The sequence below is a fragment of the Akebia trifoliata genome, chromosome 5 (genome assembly GCF_017979445.1).
Source record: "Akebia trifoliata isolate Shusen 1 chromosome 5, ASM1797944v1, whole genome shotgun sequence".
NCBI classification, from domain to species: domain Eukaryota; kingdom Viridiplantae; phylum Streptophyta; class Magnoliopsida; order Ranunculales; family Lardizabalaceae; genus Akebia; species Akebia trifoliata.
In genome coordinates, this window is record NC_141379.1 from 27,809,613 (window position 1) to 27,830,395 (window position 20,783).

Sequence of the window (20,783 nt, forward strand, 5' to 3'; positions counted from 1 at the left end):
TAGTCTTCACTCCTCCATGTTCTCAACCATGCTTTGGGGTGGAGAGAAGTTTATGGTACATAGAAATAGAGGATAGTAGTACTCTTGATCCTGTAATTTACTCTTATTATTACAGAACCCTATGGTTCCACATAAAAAATAAAAGATAGAATTCAGTTTTAATTTTTGAAATAAAGAATATGAAATTACCTATAGCAAGATGGTGCAATAACATCAACTAATTCATTTGCTGGTAAGCAGAAATAAGGAACCTGCATTAATTAAATTTAGAACTACTGATAAAAATAAAATAAACATAGAAATGAATGAAATGATGTGCTTGCAAGATTTAGTATTGCTGACAGGAAAGCTTACGAACCGAAGTACCTCTTCAATTTGACCGTCCAAATGCTTCAAGTGGACCTATTAAACATATCAATAATTTAAAACACCTATAGAAAAAAAAAATTGCAAGAAATTTTAAAGCAGTCAAACTAGAAAATAAAATGAACTTAAAAAGGTAGCACCCAAGGTACTGGGCTTGAGATAATATGTAATGTGAAATAAATCTACTGTAATACTGTTTACATATGATCTCTGTTTGAGTTTGCATGGTTTTCAAAATAAGTGTTTTGTGTTGTTCTTGCATAGAAAGGACGAGAAGAGGGATGGATCTTATTTCATATTCCATATAGTACCATGGGGCATGGGAGAGGCATTAATCAGTATCTTTTAGCATAGCTTGTTATTTGATACCTCATGACCAAATTGGTTATTGTGCAGTTAAAATTTGATACATTTAATAGGATCACCCCCTTGGTTGACTTACTATGAGGAAGGACTAGTGTGGGTCAATCTCGTTTGACTAATTTTTACAGTTTACACACTTCAGATTGATAACAATGGAAAGTCAGCAAACCATGTCTAGAGAAGCAACTGAATACAATAAAATTCTTCAATTATCGGCAAAGCAATAGCTTTAAATATTATCATCACCTTGTAATCTTGCATAAATTCATAATGCAGAACTGTTTCTGGATCACTGCTGGCAGCCTTAAGAAACTTGTCTAGGCCCTCTCGAGTACCATTATCCACTAAGAAAATAGAAACATCGGATGTCAGTATCAAACCAAATTATATATTATAGGCCAAATATTTCCAGTAACATATCGGTCTTAAATTAAGTATACACGCATTACCCATCTCTAGATTAAATATTAATGGAGAGATCAATGATAGTGCATAATTTTGTATTTATAATAATTAAGCTCACCGGCCAAATGCAAAATACTGGCAAAATAAATTGACAATAAACTGAAGTAGAAAAGTTTTCACTACCACAATTGGTGCCAAGAACATAAAGCTTTTCCAAGTTCAAGTGTTGCTCTATAGATCTTAATGCTGCAGTTTAAGAAATCACTCTGCATTACAATAGTACAAGTCACAACAAAGAAAAAAAAAATGAACATAGAAAATGCCTGTTTAGAATATATGCCAGACCTTGCACTTGGCAACCCACACCACAGAAAAGAAGCCGTTTTACGCCAGCTGCCTGTTCGCATGTTGAAAAACACGAAATCATATAACAGTTCTGAGGAAATAAAATTCCGTACTCTTGAACCATGATAACCAATAACTATGGAAATAAACTTATGACAAACAAATTGGTCCTTACATTTATAGACTTAACTATGGTTAACACTGTTAATAATTTTAGTTGCTCCCCCTCCCCAATGACAAATATGTTGTCAAATTTAGGTTTTGGGGTCAAGATTTAAAGATGTTTACTATAACTATAGTAATAGTTCAGAATCGATTTTATTTCTCTTAGTGTAAGTACTTAGTAGTTTATATCTGATGCATTTGCTATTGTTATTATAGTCCAAAATAAATTATAAGGAATCAATTTTACAACTCCAGTGGTCTGGCATTCCAGGGGCATGTTTCACATGGCATCAAAGCCTAACCCTCAAGGTAAATCAAAATCAAATTCAGCTTTGGAAATTGGTTTCTTTGTAGTATTCAATAATATAAAAGGAATTCAGCTTTGGAAATTGGTTTTTTTTTTTTTTTGCTTTTCCATCAAATAAGATGAAATGAATATGTATATTTACAATGAATGATAGCAAGGTCAAACCTGAAAATCCAAACAATTAAATATCTGCACAAGATAGAAGCTCAGACCAATGCACGGACCACCCCATGCATACAGACAAAAACTAGCAAAGAGATTTTAAAAAAAATAAGGCACCTCCACTAGGGCAAGGGTATTAAGATTAGGGGATAATGTTGGCTTAACACCTTTTGCTGCCAGAACTTCTTCAGGTGTCCTATTGGAAAGAAACAGACAAAAGTAACATGTCTATAAATCCAAATCTTTGAATATAGAGAAACTACTTTCAAATACAGATTTCTTTAAACATACCTGGCCAAGACAGGCCTTGGAGTGAGTCTGTCCTCAGGGTCACTACATAGAGTAAACAAAGGAGGAAATTTTCACTGACCGACAAATAATGATAGAAACTAGCTTTAAGAAAATCAACAACTAGTTACTTTGGTCCATTGTTTACTACAATGATTTGTGCCACTACCTCTGCACACAAATGACAGCTTCAACCATGTTTGCTTTCAGCATCTCGATTGCAATGGTCATTACTATCCCCGTCCATTGTGCTCCTAAAATTAAATCACAATCACGCAAAACAGATCATCATTACCAATAAATCTACACGAGTTTCACCTACTTCAGAAAGGAAAAAAATTGCTAGATTGAAGTTCAGTATACAATTATCTAGCATTCATATGTTTATGTTTAAACGCTATAAATAAATAAATAATTGGGATAGGGAGAGGAGTAACTGCAGAAATATGATCAACAATATTAAATTCTGGAAAAACTATTCAAGAAAGGGAATATTGTTTTACAATCAACAATCAGAGCTTCATTAAACTGCAAAGAGATGCTAACAGAATAATTTTCTAGGCTCCCAAGGAGCTTATATTGAAGCAGGGAGATAGATAAGGACCTTAAATTTTCAAAAAGTGGAGATATGGGCCAGAGAACTTTGGTTCTAAGTCATTGGATCTGGATTAAGAGTGCACATACTGAACTCTCTCATCAAATTTCTAAAAGGGGTTTTCAATTAAAAGATTTTAAGATCTGTTAGAAATTAAGAAAATACATGTAAACAAAAAAATATATAAATATTGTCACCTAAATTTCTGTTACTGATAAAGATCCTCTTTTTTTAGGCTTGAGACAATTTTCTTAGTAATTCATCCTACAAAGCTATGTGGAAGTTCCTAATTTCAGCACTCTACTGTTTAATCAATGTTTATTAGCATAATTATGCAAATGGACTTCGTAGTATTATTTTAGTAACCAAATACTGGCTACATAAATTTGATGTACTTTACTATTTTGATGGAACAAATGTATAACAAAATGAGATATTTCATCAGTCCTCTTTCAACACTTAAAGATAATTGAATGTGCATTTAGTGTCAAAACTAGTGTCTTCTAACAAACAAAGTCCATCATGAAAAAGGAAAGCCGAGATGTAGAATGCTCAGAGTTGGGGATTATAGGATATTGAGAATTACCTTCTACAGGGTTAGTTTTGCGAGCGTACAACAACTGTTCATGAACACCTAAATAAGTTTCGTCCAGTGATCCTACTTTTCTCCCTCTGCCATGGACTACTGGTTCCAAGCCCTAATACAAAGAAAGGTGTTAATAAGAATCCACAAGGCAAATTCAAAATTAATCATTGAGAAAATCAAAGTATTTAATTGTCCATTCTTTCTACCATAAAGATTTTATCAAGAGATCAGATAAAATTTTGATCCTCTGTAGAGGTGTAGTCATTGGGGTGTGTACGTTTTTATCTTGAGTCGCGATCTACAACGGTGTTCCATTCCTATAACAACGTTAGGTGTCTACGTGGCACATTTTTGTTGCAGTTTAAACACATCAGGCTGTGTGCACGACTTGGTTAAGAGCCCTAGGTGTTTAAAACTCCAACAAAAATGTGCTACCTTTATTATAGGAATGGGAGGCCGCATTGGATCTTTAGGCTTTTATCTTTTATAATTTCTTGAGCATTGTCACAAAATTTACGGAATTCTCCAAAATTTTGGAAAAATTCACCCAATAAGGAACCAATTGATGAAAGCGGCGAATTTTATATTTCCAATAATAAGAACCTTCTTTTCCCCTAAAAATCTTTGTCTTCAAACTCTAGGGTAAAAAATTTACCCTTCAATCTCAAGAACAAGATAGGATTTTTAGAATGGTTAAAGTTGATGGGTATTGGGGAAGAAACCCAAACACATCATGTGTATAATCCCCAAAAATTTTCTGAAACTTCCCAGATTTATCCAAATTAAACCGATCTAACCCCAAGCCAAATAATTGCCAAATCAGATCTTGATTACAAAGCTTTTTAGGTACTTCCTCACAAGATTTTCTTGAGGTTTGAGCAATAACCGATGGCTGAAAATAAAGTAAAGGCTACATTAGGTGCCATTTTCACCGAGATTCCAACTGTCTTTAGAAAGATTCACACTTCTCTAAGAAGAACTTCAATAATTTCAAAAAATTAACTAAATCCAAAATCAAGTTGTTGGCAAAAAAAAAAAAAAATTAACTTTTTTACAGAATTAGATTAATGTCAGCCAAAAAATTTATTAAATTCAAAATCAAGTTGTTGGCCAAAAAGAAATCACTTTTTTATAGAGTTAGATTAATGTCAGCCTCAATGTTAATAATTCGCTAACTGTGGCGAATTCCGTCGTTCTAAATATGCTCTAATTGATCAATTTTGCAAAGAAATTACTAGTAAGAAAAAAAAATTTAGAAGTTGAGATCTTACTTCAATCCTAGACATTCCATCACCTAAGAAAGCGCAGGCGTTCTTCACATGGGCAATGTAATAAGTATCGCACAAACCACATTGACTGGCCAAGAAATGAAGTAGAGTGAGATAAAATAGAGAAAATTACAAGTAAAAAAATGGGGGGTTTGGATTAGAAGCTTTATTAAAGAGGAAGAAAACCTGCAGTGGTCTTTAGCAGGATAAGTGCCTCCTGGAGGAATGGGTTTTGATCGTTTTCTCCAATCTTCTCTTAGCTTAGCTGTGTTAAGGTTTTATAGAACTATCAGAGAGAGAGAGAGAGATGATTTATGGATAAAAGGTTACCTTGTGATGATGATGCAGATAAAGAGGAGAAGGCGAGAGGGAAAGAAGAGAGCTTGCGAGGGACGAAGCCATGGAAGCACAGAGAGAGAGAGAGAGAGAGAGAGAGAGAGACTGTGTGGCTGAAACTTAACAAACAACAAGAAAACAAGTGGATCGGACAGATGGGATGTTTGATTAATTTCTGACGTGGCAATCTGGAGAATTTAAATCACCTCTGGATAAAAATTGGAGTGAATTTCTATCGCCACACTAATTTTTTTATTATCAAACATCAATCCCATGTGTAAAGTATATTTAGGCAGAGTTTTTTTTTTTTCTTTTTGCTTTTTTTAAAGATTGCTTTTCTAATTTAATTAAGAAGAATTTCTATTATATGATAATTCTTTTTTTTTTATTTTTTATTGAAGCCCATGACTTGGTTTTTTATGTAGTAGAGGCCATGGTTTTTAAACTCAATATCACATCTCGTCTCGTTCAACTCCGATACCGAGTTAACTCGGACGATACGTCTCAGTCTCAGACGAATTTAAAAACCATGGTAGTGGCTCAAGAAGCTTAGGAAGGATGAATTAAGTGATCCAGTAGAGAAGCTCAAATCAGGTGGGTTTAGTAGAGCTTGTAACTTAAAACTTTTTTTTTTCGATTTCCCAAAATTTGGGATTTAAAAGATTAGTAAAACCAATTTTAATTTGTGGAGAATTGATGATTATGAGATTCACCTCTCTTCTATTGGCGATCACACAAAAATATTGGATTCAAAATTATTCATTATATGTACTTGGATAAGTTAAGATTCAAAGAGAGGGGTCTCGTGCGAATTGATATCTGTGTGGCCCTTTGTTTGGTGGTCCATGGGCCAAAATTGATTCAGCAAATCACAAGCAAAAAAGTAATAATAAATAAAAATATGAATCCATCACTAATACAAAGATGTACTATTCATGTCAAGGTTTCTTATCTCAAAAATAAAAGAATTCTTATTCAATTCTATAAAGATTAAAAGACCACATGGATGACATGTAAATCTTATTGACTGAGTTAGTAGTGCACTCGTGGTACTAAGATCCTAGAATGGCCTTTGTGAACAAAGTTGGTTGTTTAATTTGCGAGTTTCTAAATATTATAAAGTTGATAAATTTATAATTCTTTACAACAGTAGAAAACTTGGCCTTCAAGATTTTGAGACTGTTTGCAGTGAGAGTTTATAGACCATAGAAGTCTGCTCATGTACAAGGCTTTTTCTTAACATAGGATGCACAAGGGCATATAAAATTTCATCGATTTGCACCCTATTTAGGCAACCAAGCACCTACAAAAGAATTTGTTAGATTGAAAATCATTATAAAATATATTGGGTTGGTACGTAGTTCAATTGGTTCTTTTGATCTACTTATGTCGATCTTCTTGAACCCCTAATCCTTTTGTGTATGCTTTATGTTCTAATTAATTCTACACTTAGAAAAACAATGAATTAGGAAGAAATGATCTAGCAAACATAAGCAAAACATTGGTATTCTCATAGTCTACGCAAGAGAAAGAAAATGTTCAGACAAATATGCTTAGTAGGACAGTCGAGGTGAGATATTTACATTGAAAATGAAGAAGTATATAATTGGAATTGTATGACTAAATGCACAAGAACTTTAGAAACAGAGGCTTTTTAATCATCTTGCAACATTATCATTTAATTTCAACCAAGAAATTGCACCTTGTGCAAATTGAAGCAGTTCTTGTTTTTTACCTAAAAAAGAACCCTTGGTTAACCAACTGGCATATCTTCATATGCCACAAATTGTAAACCATATTGTATATTTTATTATACATAGATGAGTAATATATTAAGAACTAACCTTTAAAACTTACAAACGATAAATTGTAGAAACTATCAAACATAAATAAATGATAATTGGGCATCAGATGAATCTATCTCATATAAAAAAAGATATGGCATGTCATGCAAGAGATTGAAGTTAGATGCAAATAGAAGTGAAAACACGTTAACCTGACATTTTGTGATCTTCACCAAACTCATGGACTAAGCAACAAAAATAAAAAAAATAAAAATTTGAAGAGTCTGACAAGCCTTACTAAGGGTCTTTGGGCATGTCTCTTGGAATCCGAAAACATGATCTAATTTTTCAGGATTGTAGAGAATAAAATTCTATAAATTTAATATTGTGGTGTTGGACTGCTGATGTGGTAATCCAATTAAGCAAAAGACCCTTAGTAAGACTTAAAATCTTACTATGGAAAGCGTTTTGCAAAAAGTTGTGAACTAATAGAAGGACATTTTTCATATTATCTTGTGCGATTAATTTTTATTAGTAAAAAACCTTAGACATGCATGGATTAGTTTCTTGACTAGAGCCCATCGTCACTAATTCATAAGTCATAATAGAACATGACTTTGATCACTCCTTTTTCAAAGGATCATAACACCCATTAAGAATTTTCTTGATGTCCCTTCTCCCTCTTGTGTGCCAACTACTTGTTGTGCGACCAATCGAAATCCAATTAGACTTGGGCTATTGAAACATTGTATCATGTATTTCTCACAATAGTCTATTTTAATTTTTGTTCTTTTTAATTTATTTTCTTTATAACTAATTTCTTTTTTTTTTTTTGACAAGTTTGTAGAACTTGCCATATTTTTCTTGGGAAAATAGTTGTTTTAATGAAATTCATCTAGTTTATGAAAAAAAAAAAAAAACGAAAGGAAAGAAGCAATAGTAGATTGTTAGATGCTAATTGTAGGAGGTTGAAGCTACAGGGGCAAAGAGGTTGTGAGGAGCGAGAATAAAATGACTCATTGGTGTTGTGCTTTCTTCCAGGTCATTTTTCTGCGAGTGCCGCAGCACACTGTCATAGAATCTACAACCGAGTGGGATGCTTTAAGCTCTGCCCATTAGTCATGTTTTCCTCCACAAAAATTCCCCTATTCATTTTTCTTGATTCTTGATAACCCCTTTGTTGGGCATTACGTTTCTTTAAATTGTAATTGTTGATAGGTTAACTAATTTGATTTTAATCATTTACATTTTTTTTACTTGAGCTTTGTTCATACTTTCTAATTTGTTTGTTTTAAAAATCATTTGAGTTTTATGTAATACTTGTATCAATTGCTGCATCAGGATATTCTTGATCATGTTCTATTCAATATCCCAAAACTCTCTCTCTCTCTCTCTCTCTCTCTCCCACACACACAAGATTGTGTCTTTGGTTTGAAGCATTACTTCGTGTTCGATTAATGAATCTCTTCTAAGATTCAACCTTATATAAAATTACGTGTCGTGACACACTCTTTATGTACTCCGTAATTAACATAGGTAAAAGGTATAAGAATGCTGTGGAATATTACATTCTCAACCTGTATAATCTTCAAGAGAGAAAAAATCTCTTTTATTTTAACTTTAAAAGTTTTGTACCTTCAAAACTTAGGATAATATCATTGAATTACTACCCAAGTCTAACCAAGAAAAAAATACAAAAATGATGTACAATAGAAGAAAAAAAAAACAAAGAGAAATGACACAGAGGTGACAAAAATGATGTGGTGTCGCACACATAACTATAGATGCTTTTTACTCATATCTCGAGGAAAGCAACTATGGTCGCAACACCACATCATTTTGTCACCTTTGTGTCACCCCAGCACGACTCAAAAAAAAAAAAAATCACAATTACAGTGAGGCAGCCCTTGGTGCCAATCACGCAGCAAAAATGTCAAGCAAAAGGACTACCACATCAACCAAGTTGGAGGATTCTATAAAATATTCCACATAATAAAATTACCAAAGTCCAACTTGTTCCGAGACCACAAACTTGGGGAGACCACGCCATGCAGATCATATCTAGGTCTGACTCCAGGTATAAGAACCATTAAAAGAAAAAATTCCAAGAAAACAAATGTAAATTACAGTGTAAACATTTCAACTTATAACATTGTCTTGTCTACATCCCAATTTGATAGAATAATAACAACAGCTATGGAGACCAAAGGGCTTTTTTCACCTTTATTGTCAAAAAAATGACAATTGCCTCTCTTCCATATATAAGGAGGGGAAAAAAGAAACTCATTTTTCTTCTATAGAAAAGAATGAACTAAATTTAATACCTCACAAATTACAGATGGTACCCTCCATGGCACCATCAGAAAAGATCAAAATAAAATGTAAAACATCTGTAGTTAAACTCTCCAGGCTCTTAATCATAGAAGCTTGCTGGTTCGGCGCTTCGACGGTCCTCCTGGGAAGAGCTTCATTATCCAACCTAGGACCCGCTCTACCACCTGGTTTGAGAAACCAAATAAATAGATGTTAAGGAAACGAGCGAGCAATCAAATAAACCCCAAGGGGTTAGCCTAGTGGCAAGCCGAGCCTTGATAAGCTCCTCGGGAAGGGTAGGTTGAGTGCTCGAAACCCCATGAAGCAATGAATTTCTTGGGGCCACCCTTCAGGGACTGGTTCACCCTTGACTCAACCAGTTGCACGTAGGACTTTCCGAGGGGGTGGTGCATGTTACTGTGGGATTAGTCTCACCAGAAGGGTGGGGATACCCACGATAAGCACACACCAAAAAAAAAAAAAAAATGAGCAATCAAATATGAACTCCACAAGTCTCATGCTATGGAAACACTTCAGAATTAGTGAGGACGTAATGGAATTCTAAAGTAATAGTCATCTCAATGATATATTACCTCGTCACCTTCGTCTGCATATGCATTACTATCATGCACCGGGCGGGAATCTGTGGGTTTTGCTGGGATATTCTCGTTGGCCATACTTTGTGCAGTCAAAAGCTCTAATCTCTGGGTCTGTACCTCCAGTTTTCTGGACACCTCTTTGTTCAATTCCTTTAACAATCAAGAATTAAACAAATGAGAATGTAACTGAGGAAAATCACAATAATTATATTCAGAGCAAGCATTTATAAATCAGAAAATATTATTCCTAATTTTAACATAGGCCCTCTATTTACTGTACTAAAACTTTTAAAATATAATTACGAACAAAAGTTGGAAATAAAAACCCTAGTGCTGATTTCAGGTCTAAACAAACAATGTTGATGTACCCCGAACAGGGTACATCATTTGATGGTCCAACAGGGAGTAATCTAAAAATGAAGTTCAGTTTTTTGGTGTTATATGCATGTGTGTGTGTGTGTGTGACCCAAGCCATTAGAAACTAGAGTGTTCTTGAAGTCAGTTTTATGTGCATCAAGTTCTCAACAGTGCAGAACTCCAGTGATTCAACATGTATGGAAGATATTGGTGAACATGAACAAGTGGTGTACACATCATTGTGCAAGTGTATGAAACTCGGCGAATTCATAACCATTTATCACTATGAAAATTGTCGGAAATGGCTCACATGTTGGACTGAAGAATCCTACAGAACCTGCCACCATATATATCAAGTTCCATTAGCTAAAAAGTTACCTTCAATTTTGAACAATTAGATGATTCAGAAGCCAAAGCTCGCATCAACTCTTCTTTCTCCAATGCTAACTGCAACCATGCAATCACTTTAGTTAGGCATTTAGACACGCTCTGCTGAGTAAACTTGCTCCTATAGAAAAACATGTTTGATCCTAAAGGACAAAGAAAGACCTATAGAAATAACAGAAAAGATACTACCTCGGAAATCAATGAATTAATGTTGCCAATCATTCTCAATTGATCAGGTGGGATAGCTGCAGATGCAACTGGAAGATGGAATTGTCTATTTTCAGACAAAAATGGGAAAGTGGAGCTACTACTGGAGGGAAAAGATGCAACATCTTGCATTTCATGATTGGAAGTGTTTGGCATTGTGTCTACATCACTGTTCTCCCCTTGAACTAAATTAGAAACTTCATCACCTGAAGGAGAAACCATGTACAATAAGAAATGGCATTTAAGGCAACTACTGAAAAAGAACTGATCAACAAGTCATAGTAACTACCGCAGTTGATACTGCAAGTTTAACTACAAATATAGAAGGATAAATACAGTTGGGTGATTTGGGCGTCCTCTAAATTTGGTAAATGAGGTGCCCTTAGTTTTTGTCTTTTCAAGACAACAAGGGGGGAGGGTGATAGAACACCAGAAAGTTAGAAAGGCACCCATTTATCAGAAGTAGGGAGCACTACAATCAAGAATCAAAAATCTCAGTTTGACAGGGACAGTAGAATGGGGGCCTCCACAGCTCCATTAACCTGTATCCAGCCTTAATGGGTTATACATACTATATGCAAAGGACCAATTTCTTCAAATGTTCTTTAATAAGCATACTGAATAGAGAAGGGTCCTTTTTAAGGCTTGATAGTGTGATACAAGAGATGTGATGTAGGACAACTGAGGTTTTATCAATTCTAAGTCTATTCTACATTACAAAGAGTGGGAGAAAAGCTCTTCTTTTTTTTTTATAAGAAAAAAATTTATTAAAGGGAGCTCAAGATGACCAAACCCAAGAGAAAGCAAAGGAGTACAACTCAAGAAAGAAAAACAGCAAGCCAATTAAATAGCCACCAAACTACACATCTTGTCCCATCTAACATTGGATAGTCTGGATCTATGACCTATAATTTGTATTCTGAGTTCAGTTTGAGACCTTTGCTGGATCATCTTCACTTTGATCGTATCTCCCCAAATCAACGGATGTGGTTGGAAAGACAAATAAAGGAGGAGGTCTTTACAACGATTACTTCAATTGAGGGAAACAAGGCTCTGGGTCTGGATGGTCTGAACCTAAATAGCATGAATGCACTTTACTGGATAGTGATAACCAATTGGCCTTCTGAAATCTTTATTTTTTTTATCGATAAAGATAATTTTATTGAAAGGAGAACAAACTCAGGGGGATCGAGAAGACCCACCCACAACAAAGAGAAAAAAACATAACAAAAAACTAACAAACTAAGCACGACCAACAAATAACTCCCGCGACAAAAAACACACCCTATCCCAACGCACAACAAAATCTTCAAAGAAGACCCCCTTGAATTCCTTATACAATTTGCTCCAAGAGAACAAGAACTCCTAAATAGAAAGGATTATGCCTTCCAATGTAGAAACTCTCCCTTCAAAAATGCACCGGTTGCGTTCTTTCCAAATCCCCCAACAGATTGCAAAGGGAGCCAAGAACTAAAGAATCCACTTAGAAGAAGAGAAGGAACCTCCCCATGACAACCAAGCTTCCAAAACCAACTTGACGGAGCCAGGAAAGCAACCCATTGTACCAAATAAAGTCAAGAAATATGACCAAATGTGATGAGTTACTCGGCAATGAATGAATAAATGATTCACTGTTTCCGCCTGAGAATCACACATACAACACTGATTCGGGAAAATAAAACCTCTTTTGATTAATTGATCCAACGTTGCAAGTCTCCCTAATGCCGCCATCCATAGGAAAAAAGATATCTTGGGAGGTGTCTTACCACCCCAAACAAAAGAGTGAGGGAAAGTAATTACACTACTTGCCTTCTGAAATTTTTGACAATGACCAATGGAACTTTTTGGACCTCAAACCATTTCTATAATTTTCCGTTCTTCTTCGTCACTATCTATGTTTGACCATTGATCCAGACTATCCTATGTTAGACTAGCCCGTGGACTGACCAAAAGCAAAGGTCACACTCTTTTTAATAAACCCTATCCATCAAATTAATAAACTTTGTGATCAATCAATCAAATTTAAAAAAAAAAAAAAAAAAAAAACACACTATTTGACTTTTTGGAAGGAACAATGATAGTAAAGAAATAAATAAAATATGAGCAATGGTCCACAAGCAGCAAAGATGCTGAATAAATAAGTGCATCATGCTACTAAATCCAGACCAAATCAAATGTAATGCCACTGGTCTAAATCCAAACTCTGCATCAGTTAGACAATCTCCACCATCCAAAACAACTTCACAGGGGTAGGGTCCTATCCATCCAATTCAATGAACAATTTTAATTGATTTAATTGTCAGGATTTTTATAACAGTGTCAGATTTTGCTCCAAGATAATTTTGGACTGGCTGGCCCAACAATTTGAATGGTTGTTTTATATCAAAATAAAGCAATCTTCAGTTCGGCTAGGCCTCAATGTTGGGAGACAAGTTGGATTTCATGCAAGACTTACTTAATCAACTCAAAGTCCACTTAGAGTAGCATGGGATTTGTGTGAATTACGATGAGAAAGTAAATGGCAAAAATTATTAACATACCTAAGTCTTCTGTAGAAGTGGATACGTCTTTTGAAACAGACGAAGTCCTGATAACTTCAGTAGATTTTCCACTTGCAGACGCTTTGCGGAGCTTAGATTGCAATAGTTTTTTCTCTGTGCATTTTAAGTAAGCATGAGAAGTTAAGAAAAACGAATTTGTGATATCTGCAAGTCGCACCTATGAAAATTGTTCTAAATACGGCAAGTACATACTCTATTCCTAAATATAAGAATTTCAAATCTTAACAATTTGTGATGTGTGTGTGTGTTTCACTTTTCATTTTACAAAATATTTATGTGAACAATAAAATTTTGATGGAAATAATCAAATTTCTGGTGTAAAATGCATGATTTTTGGTGAAATATGACTTTGACCAAAATGTCCTTCATTTTAATATTTTTTTTTAATTGAAAAAATGTTAAAAAGGGCAGGGGGAGCAAACATCACAATTTTCTTGTAAAAGGGAATTGTAAATTACAATTACTATTCATTCATTACCTTAATTGTAGGACTTCGTTAGTTCACTTATTTATACGCCTTCAATTCCCTCCCTCCCTCCTTACTTCAAATCTCATTGCCTTCTCTTCTCAACAGCTCTACTTTCCTTAAAACCAGTTTATTCAATTCAAACACAAACAACTCTCTCAATCCTCTTTGATTTCTCTGCTTCTCCCTCTCTTTAATCTTCAAGGACACATACATTATTGCTTAAAATCACCTACTAACATTTATCGAAAAAATGTTTCAAAAATCTGATCAAGAAGACTTATTGTCAAACCGATGCGTGTGGGTTAATGGTCCGGTCATTGTAGGCGCTGGCCCATCCGGGCTAGCCATTGGTGCTTGTCTCAAAGAACAAGGTGTACCCTTTGTAGTCCTTGAGCGCGCCGATTGCATTGCCTCTCTATGGCAAAAACGCACCTACAACCATCTCAGGCTTCATCTACCCAAGAAATTCTGCCAACTCCCTATAGTCCCATTCCCAGCGGATTATCCCGAGTACCCAACCAAGAACCAATTCATCAATTATCTTGAATTGTATGCAAAGAAATTTGAAATCAACCCACGATTCAACGAATGTGTGAAATCAGCTAAGTACGACAAGGCTAGCGGGCTGTGGCGTGTCAAGACTATATCAACTAGTGGTGGAGGCGATGAAGTGGAGTACATTTGCTGATGGCTTGTGGTGGCAACTGGGGAGAATGCCGAGGGTGTGGTGCCAAGGTGGAGAAATCAAGAAAGCAAATGAAGGAAAGAAAGAACAGGGCGAAGAAGATACGTGGTGTGAAGAAGGTGGTTGCAGAAGTACTAGTAGTTGGTTGTGGAAATTCGGGTATGGAAGTTTGCCTTGATCTTTGTAACCACAATGCCATCCCATCCATGGTTGTTCGAAGCTCGGTGAGTCATTCTCATAAGAGTACTCTTTAATTACTACTCTTGTTCAAGCACACTTAATTTTATAGGCTTTTTAAATGCTTTACTAATTAATGATGGTTCAATCCACAGGTTCATGTGTTGCCAAGGGAAGTTTTTGGGAAATCGACAATTGAATTGGCTACTACGATAATGAAATGGTTACCACTTCAGCTAATAGATAAACTATTATTGATGATTGCCTGGTTGGTGCTGGGAAACATTGAGAAATATGGCATAAAACGGCAATCAATGGGTCCTCTTCAGCTCAAAAACAAGCAAGGAAATACACCTGTATTGGACATTGGTGCATTTGAGAAGGTCAAATGTGGTAAGATTAAGGTAGTTCCTGGAATCAAGAGGTTCTCAAGAGATAGAGTAGAGCTTGTTAATGGCGAATTTCGTGGGGTTGATTCGGTTGTTTTCACAACTGGGTATCGCAGCAATGTTCCTTCTTGGCTTCAGGTGAGGGGGGAGGTCTTCTACTTAAGCTTCTTTATTTATTTATTTATTTATTAATCTTTTAAAAAAAATTTGACATATTTGGAAATTGGGTTTCTCTTAGATTTCATTTATTTTTAACTTGATTTTGATACCTATGATCTCAGAAGAAGTCAAAAACTAAAGAGCTGGTTGGATGGATTTGTGTCTTTTTTCTTCATGACCTTTCTTGAGAAAATGGATACATCCTTTTGTCTTTTAAGAAAATAATGGAAAGAAAATTCTAGTGTGATTTAATTTTTTACATTTTTCTAAAAATTCAAAACAAAATATTAGAAACTGAGTGATTAATTAGATTCGTTTTTTTTTTTTTTACCTTAAAAAAAAATAGAATACACTGTTTACTTCTCTTTTCCCTTTTTCGAAGAAAGAAAGAGAAAAAGAAAAGAAACAGTCTTGGAAGTTTCTGTTATGATTTTAGTCTCTTTTCCATACATTTTCTTTTGCAAAAAATTGAAAAAAGAAAAAATAGAAATGTAGAATAAAATGGCTAAATTTGTTTTGGGGTGTTTGGTTATACAGGAAACTGAGTTCTTCACCAAGAAAGGATTTCCAAGGGATCCATTCCCAAATGGATGGAAAGGAAAAGGTCTTTATGCAGTTGGGTTCACAAAGAAAGGGCTCTCTGGTGCTTCTTCAGATGCAATGAAAATAGCACAAGACATTGGCGAAGTTTGGAAAGAAGAAACACATCCATCCTCACCTTACCAGCGCAGATGTATTTCTCAATTCTGACCTTGAATTGTGTATAGTTAGATATTCACAACTGATCCAGACTGATCATATATAATGTTAATGTGAAATACAGTAACCACCTTCTTCACACCACGCATCTTCTTAGCCCTGTTCTTTCTTTCCTTCATTTGCTTTCTTGATTTCTCCACCTTGGCACCACACCCTCGGCATTCTCCCCAGTTGCCACCACAAGCCATCGGCAAATGTACTCCACTTCATCGCCTCCACCACTAGTTGATACAGTCTTGAGACGCCACAACCCACTAGCCTTGTCGTACTTAGCTGATTTCACACATTCGTTGAATCGTGGGTTGATTTCAAATTTCTTTGCATACAATTCAAGATAATTGATGAATTGGTTCTTGGTTGGGTACTCGGGATAATCCGTTGGGAATGGGACTATAGGGAGTTGGCAGAATTTCTTGGGGAGATGAAGCTTGAGACGGTTGTAGGTGCGTTTTTGCCATAAAGAGGCAATGCAATCGGCGTGCTCAAGGACTACAAAGGGTACACCTTGTTCTTTGAGACAAGCACCAACGGCTAGCCCGGATGGGCCAGCGCCTATAATGACTGGACCATTAACCCACACGCATCGGTTTGACAATAAGTCTTCTTGATCAGGTTTTTGAATCATTTTTTCGATAAATGTTAGTAGGTGATTTTAAGCAATAATGTATGTGTCCTTGAAGATTAAAGAGAGGGAGAAGCAGAGAAATCAAAGAGGATTGAGAGAGTTGTTTGTGTTTGAATTGAATAAACTGGTTTTAAGGAAAGTAGAGCTGTTGAGAAGAGAAGGCAATGTGATTTGAAGTAAAGGAGGGAGGGAGTTGAAGACGTATAAATAAGTGGGGGAACTAACGAAGTCCTACAATTAAGGTCCTCCGCAAATGATGAGAGGAAGTCTAACTGGTGTGAAAATTATTATATCAAAAGATTGAAGGGTGTTTTATTTATTTATTTATTTTAGAATATATATATATATTTTGTTATTATAAACATAAATAAATAAATAAAATAGATCTCCACCATCTCATCTTTACGGCCCCCAGATTCCTACGACCCTAGCAAATGATTCGACGAGTATAGAGCAATGCACCCAAAAGGGGGATCACCTTGGGATTGAGACTTGGGAGAGACTAGAGATGCCGTATTTTAGGCCCACAAAGGCTAGAAGCCCATTCTGTCAACTATCTGGCCCACCACACGCTGCCATGTGTTAGCCGACACGGCCTCTCTAGAATAAACAATATTCAACTCTCATTCCTACTCTATAGTCTATATTCTTCCAATCTAATTAAAACCTTCTAGTTATAACTTCGGTGGGGTTTAAGGGATGATATATCCAAATCAATCCATACCCATTTGACCAGGTTTGGATCATGACATGAGATCCACTTTTAACATGGGTCAAGGGATCTAACTCTATGTTACCTAGTTCCTCGGTTAGCTTGGTTTGAATTCTAATTCATGATTCACCACTTTAAAATGAATTCGGTTGGTAGGGATATTTGTTTTCTGGTTCACTAGTTATGAATCACTTGTGCGTATACATATGATCTAAGCATGGAAATTACAAATACAATTATAATGTTAAAACTTAACATTCTATGAGTTGAACATAAATTTTTTCAAATTTGCTTCTCTTTTATACGTATACAAGAAGAAGAAGGAACCTGAAGAGGCATAATTAAATTTCTTTGAAAAATACATTGTATCTTCAAAATTTGGTTAGTTGAATCTAATAAAAATTCATTGAACTAGAATGATTGGGTTTTGCAAATTGGTTAATGCAGATTCATTCTATTCCATGAACCAAGTATGAACTATATCGTGATCTGGCTCAGTTGCTTCTCTTTTATACACACACAAGAAGAAGAAGGAAGATGACAAGTGATAATCAAATTCTTTGAAAACTAAGTTATATCTTCATTATTTGTTTAGTCAAACTTAAGAAAAAAATTCATTGAACTAGAATGATAGGGTTATGCAAATTGGATAATATAGGTTCATTTTACTCTAAGAACCTTGTGGACACCCTATTTTTACCTAGGTCGAGTCCGAGAGCACCAAAAATCTTTCGAGAAAGGATTTAACCTAAGGTAATTTTTAAGAGTGTTCAAAAACTCCATTTTCAAACAACATCAAAGCTTGAAAGTCATTTCCAAGATTCTGGATTTAAGCTTGGTCGTACCCCAACCTTGATCGAGTTTGTTTTTGGCCTAGCCAAGGGTGACCTATGACCAGGAGTTAGTTTTGCCTAGTCCAAAGTGACCCACGACCATGCATAATTTTTGTTTGGGCTTTGATTCATCTAAGGTCAATTCTATTACAAACCTGTGTGTGTTTGAATTTTATTAGGGATTATTACCCTTTAATCCCCCTTCCTTAATGACTTTTCCCCCAAGAAAATCCTTTCATTTTACTTTTTTTCCATCTTCTAACTCTTCAATAATCTTATAACTTTGATTTTCTTGTAAATTTATCTATTCTTCCAACAAAGTCCTTTGGTCAAATTGGTCCTCACATGAGTGTAATTACTACCTTAACCCCATCTTGTTAGAACTAAAGATAGATAGATTATCCTAATATCCCCCAAATATATTCCCAATCCTAGAAGTTTCTTTGTAATTTGACTAAGTTCCATAGTTTGTGACAATTTTACCAACCTATAGAATTCTCTAGAACTTGTGAGCAAAGCCATTTTTAACTTTATGTTGTTAGAGAATCAGTTGAACTAGATGACTTTAATGTCCAAAATCTCAATTCATATTTACATGTCATCTAACATTCTCAAAGTCAATGACCTAAGACCTTTCTACCATCCTCAAAGAATTATTTAGAAACTATAGCCTTTTACTATCCTATCCTCTTGATCATCATGTTTGGTTTGATTTATAAGTGAGTGAAAAATCATGTGAACCTTATGATTTAGGACAAGTTTATCCCCAAGGATCTTCTAAAATCCTATAAATTGGACCCTCATCCAAGGCAAATGGGAGAAAGAGCTCAAGTGATTCAAAAATCTATCCAAGTCTTTCCTCAAAGCCCTCTAGCCTACCCAAATTCTGTCTAAATCCCTTCCCAAACACTTAAGAAGCTTTAGCCAAGAATAAGAAGAAGAAGAGACCAATGTGGGATGTAGCTTAATTTTCTGATTTTTTTACGTAATTTCCTTTATAAACCCTCATCTTCTATCTATTCCCTCTCTTTACCTTTAAGATTACTTTTTGTTTGGTAATGTAGATTTTTATTTTCTTTAGTTTAAGGCATGGAGGTAGAGAGTAAAATCTCTTAGAGATAATCTCCTCCTATAAGCCCTCAATAAGTTCTCACGAGCATTAGAATAATTATTTATTTACTTTCTAGTAAGTTTTAAATTCCTAGATTAGTTATTTTTTATTTTTCTTATAAACTTTAAATTCTTAGATTAGTTGTTCTTTACTTTCCTTGCAAGTTTAAATTTGTAGAATAAAGATTTTCATTTTTCTTTTTCATGGCGTAAGAACTAGATAGTAATCATTCCTTAGACGTAATCGTCATTTTCTAAGTCCATTACATGCATATATTATGTGCATACAAATCACAATATTTTCTCTAAAATAGTTAGTGTCAAAAGTGGGGAGATCTACCTACCTCTCTAAGCTAATAAAAAACAATCCCAAAGTGGACACATCTCATGCATAAGATTCCTAGTCTTTCCTAAGTAGTGTCTAACTCATGGACACCTCCCAAGTGAGTACATAACCCTCAAAAAAGTCTTATTATCTAAGAAGGTGAAATCCTTGTGGATTCCCACCAAAATTCTAGGCTCATAAAAAATTCCAACTAGTAATATTTCTATTATAGCTTATTCATTAGTTTAGTTTCTTAATTTTTTTAAAATTAGACTATAGTTTTTTTCCTCTTAATTTTCTCTATAATTGTCTTTATTTTAAAAATTGAATTTTTTTTTTCTAATCTTCACCTATAGTCATATATTGGTAAACTATATTAGGATGAAAGGGACAAGGTGCCTAACACTTTCCTTGTCTCTCAATCGAATTTCCTTACCTTCGATTTCTAGGTAAACCATTTTCCATTATCATTTGGATATGTGAGTTACTATAAGTCAAAAATAGATTTTAAATAAACTTTTCTAGTGTCTATTCACACTTTAATTGAATGGTGATGACTCTTAAACCCGTGTAGATGAGTTCAAACCTGACCTGAATAACTTTACAAACAAAAAATAATTTACTTGTTTTCTTTTAGCTTTATTTACAAATTTAAAAAATCTAAAATAATCTTAAAACCATCAAAAATCTATATTTTCGATTTATGAGGAAAAATCTAGAATTTGTATCAAAACAATAATTTTCAAAATAAAATGTAAATATATCTGAAGTCAATAATATTAAAAAATTATTTTCCTATTAATTGCATAATTTTACATCATTTTGTTCAAGTGTATAAAAAATAAAGATGCAAAAAATACACAAGTCAAAAAATAAATTAAAAAAAAAAAACTTTTATAGTATTCATTCACACTTTAATTGAATGGTGGGCTCAAACCTGTGTAGATGAGCTCAAACTCTCCAAAAGTTTTGATGCCCATGTATCTACAAACCTAGTGTGAACCATACCACGATCTGACTTACTTCATATTAGTTCACGATTTAGTATAAGAACAAATCTAGTAACATAGTCAATTTGACTCGATTTTGGGTCAAGTTTGGATTTTTTTTTGTTAAGTGATCATTCCATGTTTTTTGTTCCCGAAT

At 34.6% G+C, this 20,783-nt stretch overlaps 2 protein-coding genes and 2 pseudogenes across 3 annotated transcripts; 1 reads left to right on the forward strand and 3 right to left on the reverse strand.

Moving 5' to 3' along the window:
• Positions 1 to 26: 26 nt before the first annotated feature.
• LOC147401921 (7-hydroxymethyl chlorophyll a reductase, chloroplastic-like) lies at positions 27 to 8,093 on the reverse strand. The gene is made up of 13 exons (XM_086444453.1): positions 8,059 to 8,093; positions 5,181 to 5,299; positions 5,037 to 5,115; positions 4,854 to 4,938; positions 3,583 to 3,694; positions 2,571 to 2,655; positions 2,405 to 2,446; positions 2,231 to 2,309; positions 1,480 to 1,531; positions 1,318 to 1,380; positions 976 to 1,073; positions 367 to 402; positions 27 to 251 (listed from the first exon to the last, which is right to left on the reverse strand). Exons 1-13 carry the CDS (start codon positions 8,091 to 8,093, stop codon positions 186 to 188), a joined length of 951 nt encoding a protein of 316 aa, XP_086300579.1. The 3' UTR covers positions 27 to 185.
• A 957-nt stretch (positions 8,094 to 9,050) lies between these two features.
• On the reverse strand, positions 9,051 to 14,076 carry LOC147401922 (protein BLISTER-like). The gene is made up of 6 exons (XM_086444454.1): positions 13,953 to 14,076; positions 13,374 to 13,538; positions 10,816 to 11,039; positions 10,618 to 10,686; positions 9,877 to 10,032; positions 9,051 to 9,468 (listed from the first exon to the last, which is right to left on the reverse strand). Exons 1-6 carry the CDS (start codon positions 14,074 to 14,076, stop codon positions 9,388 to 9,390), a joined length of 819 nt encoding a protein of 272 aa, XP_086300580.1. The 3' UTR covers positions 9,051 to 9,387.
• On the forward strand, positions 13,931 to 16,059 carry LOC147401923 (putative indole-3-pyruvate monooxygenase YUCCA5; annotated as a pseudogene). Its single transcript, XR_015178232.1, has 3 exons — positions 13,931 to 14,772; positions 14,881 to 15,252; positions 15,811 to 16,059. The product of XR_015178232.1 is annotated as a putative indole-3-pyruvate monooxygenase YUCCA5 (transcript).
• An 88-nt stretch (positions 16,060 to 16,147) lies between these two features.
• Positions 16,148 to 16,657, reverse strand: LOC147401924 (putative indole-3-pyruvate monooxygenase YUCCA5 pseudogene; annotated as a pseudogene).
• Positions 16,658 to 20,783: the final 4,126 nt, after the last annotated feature.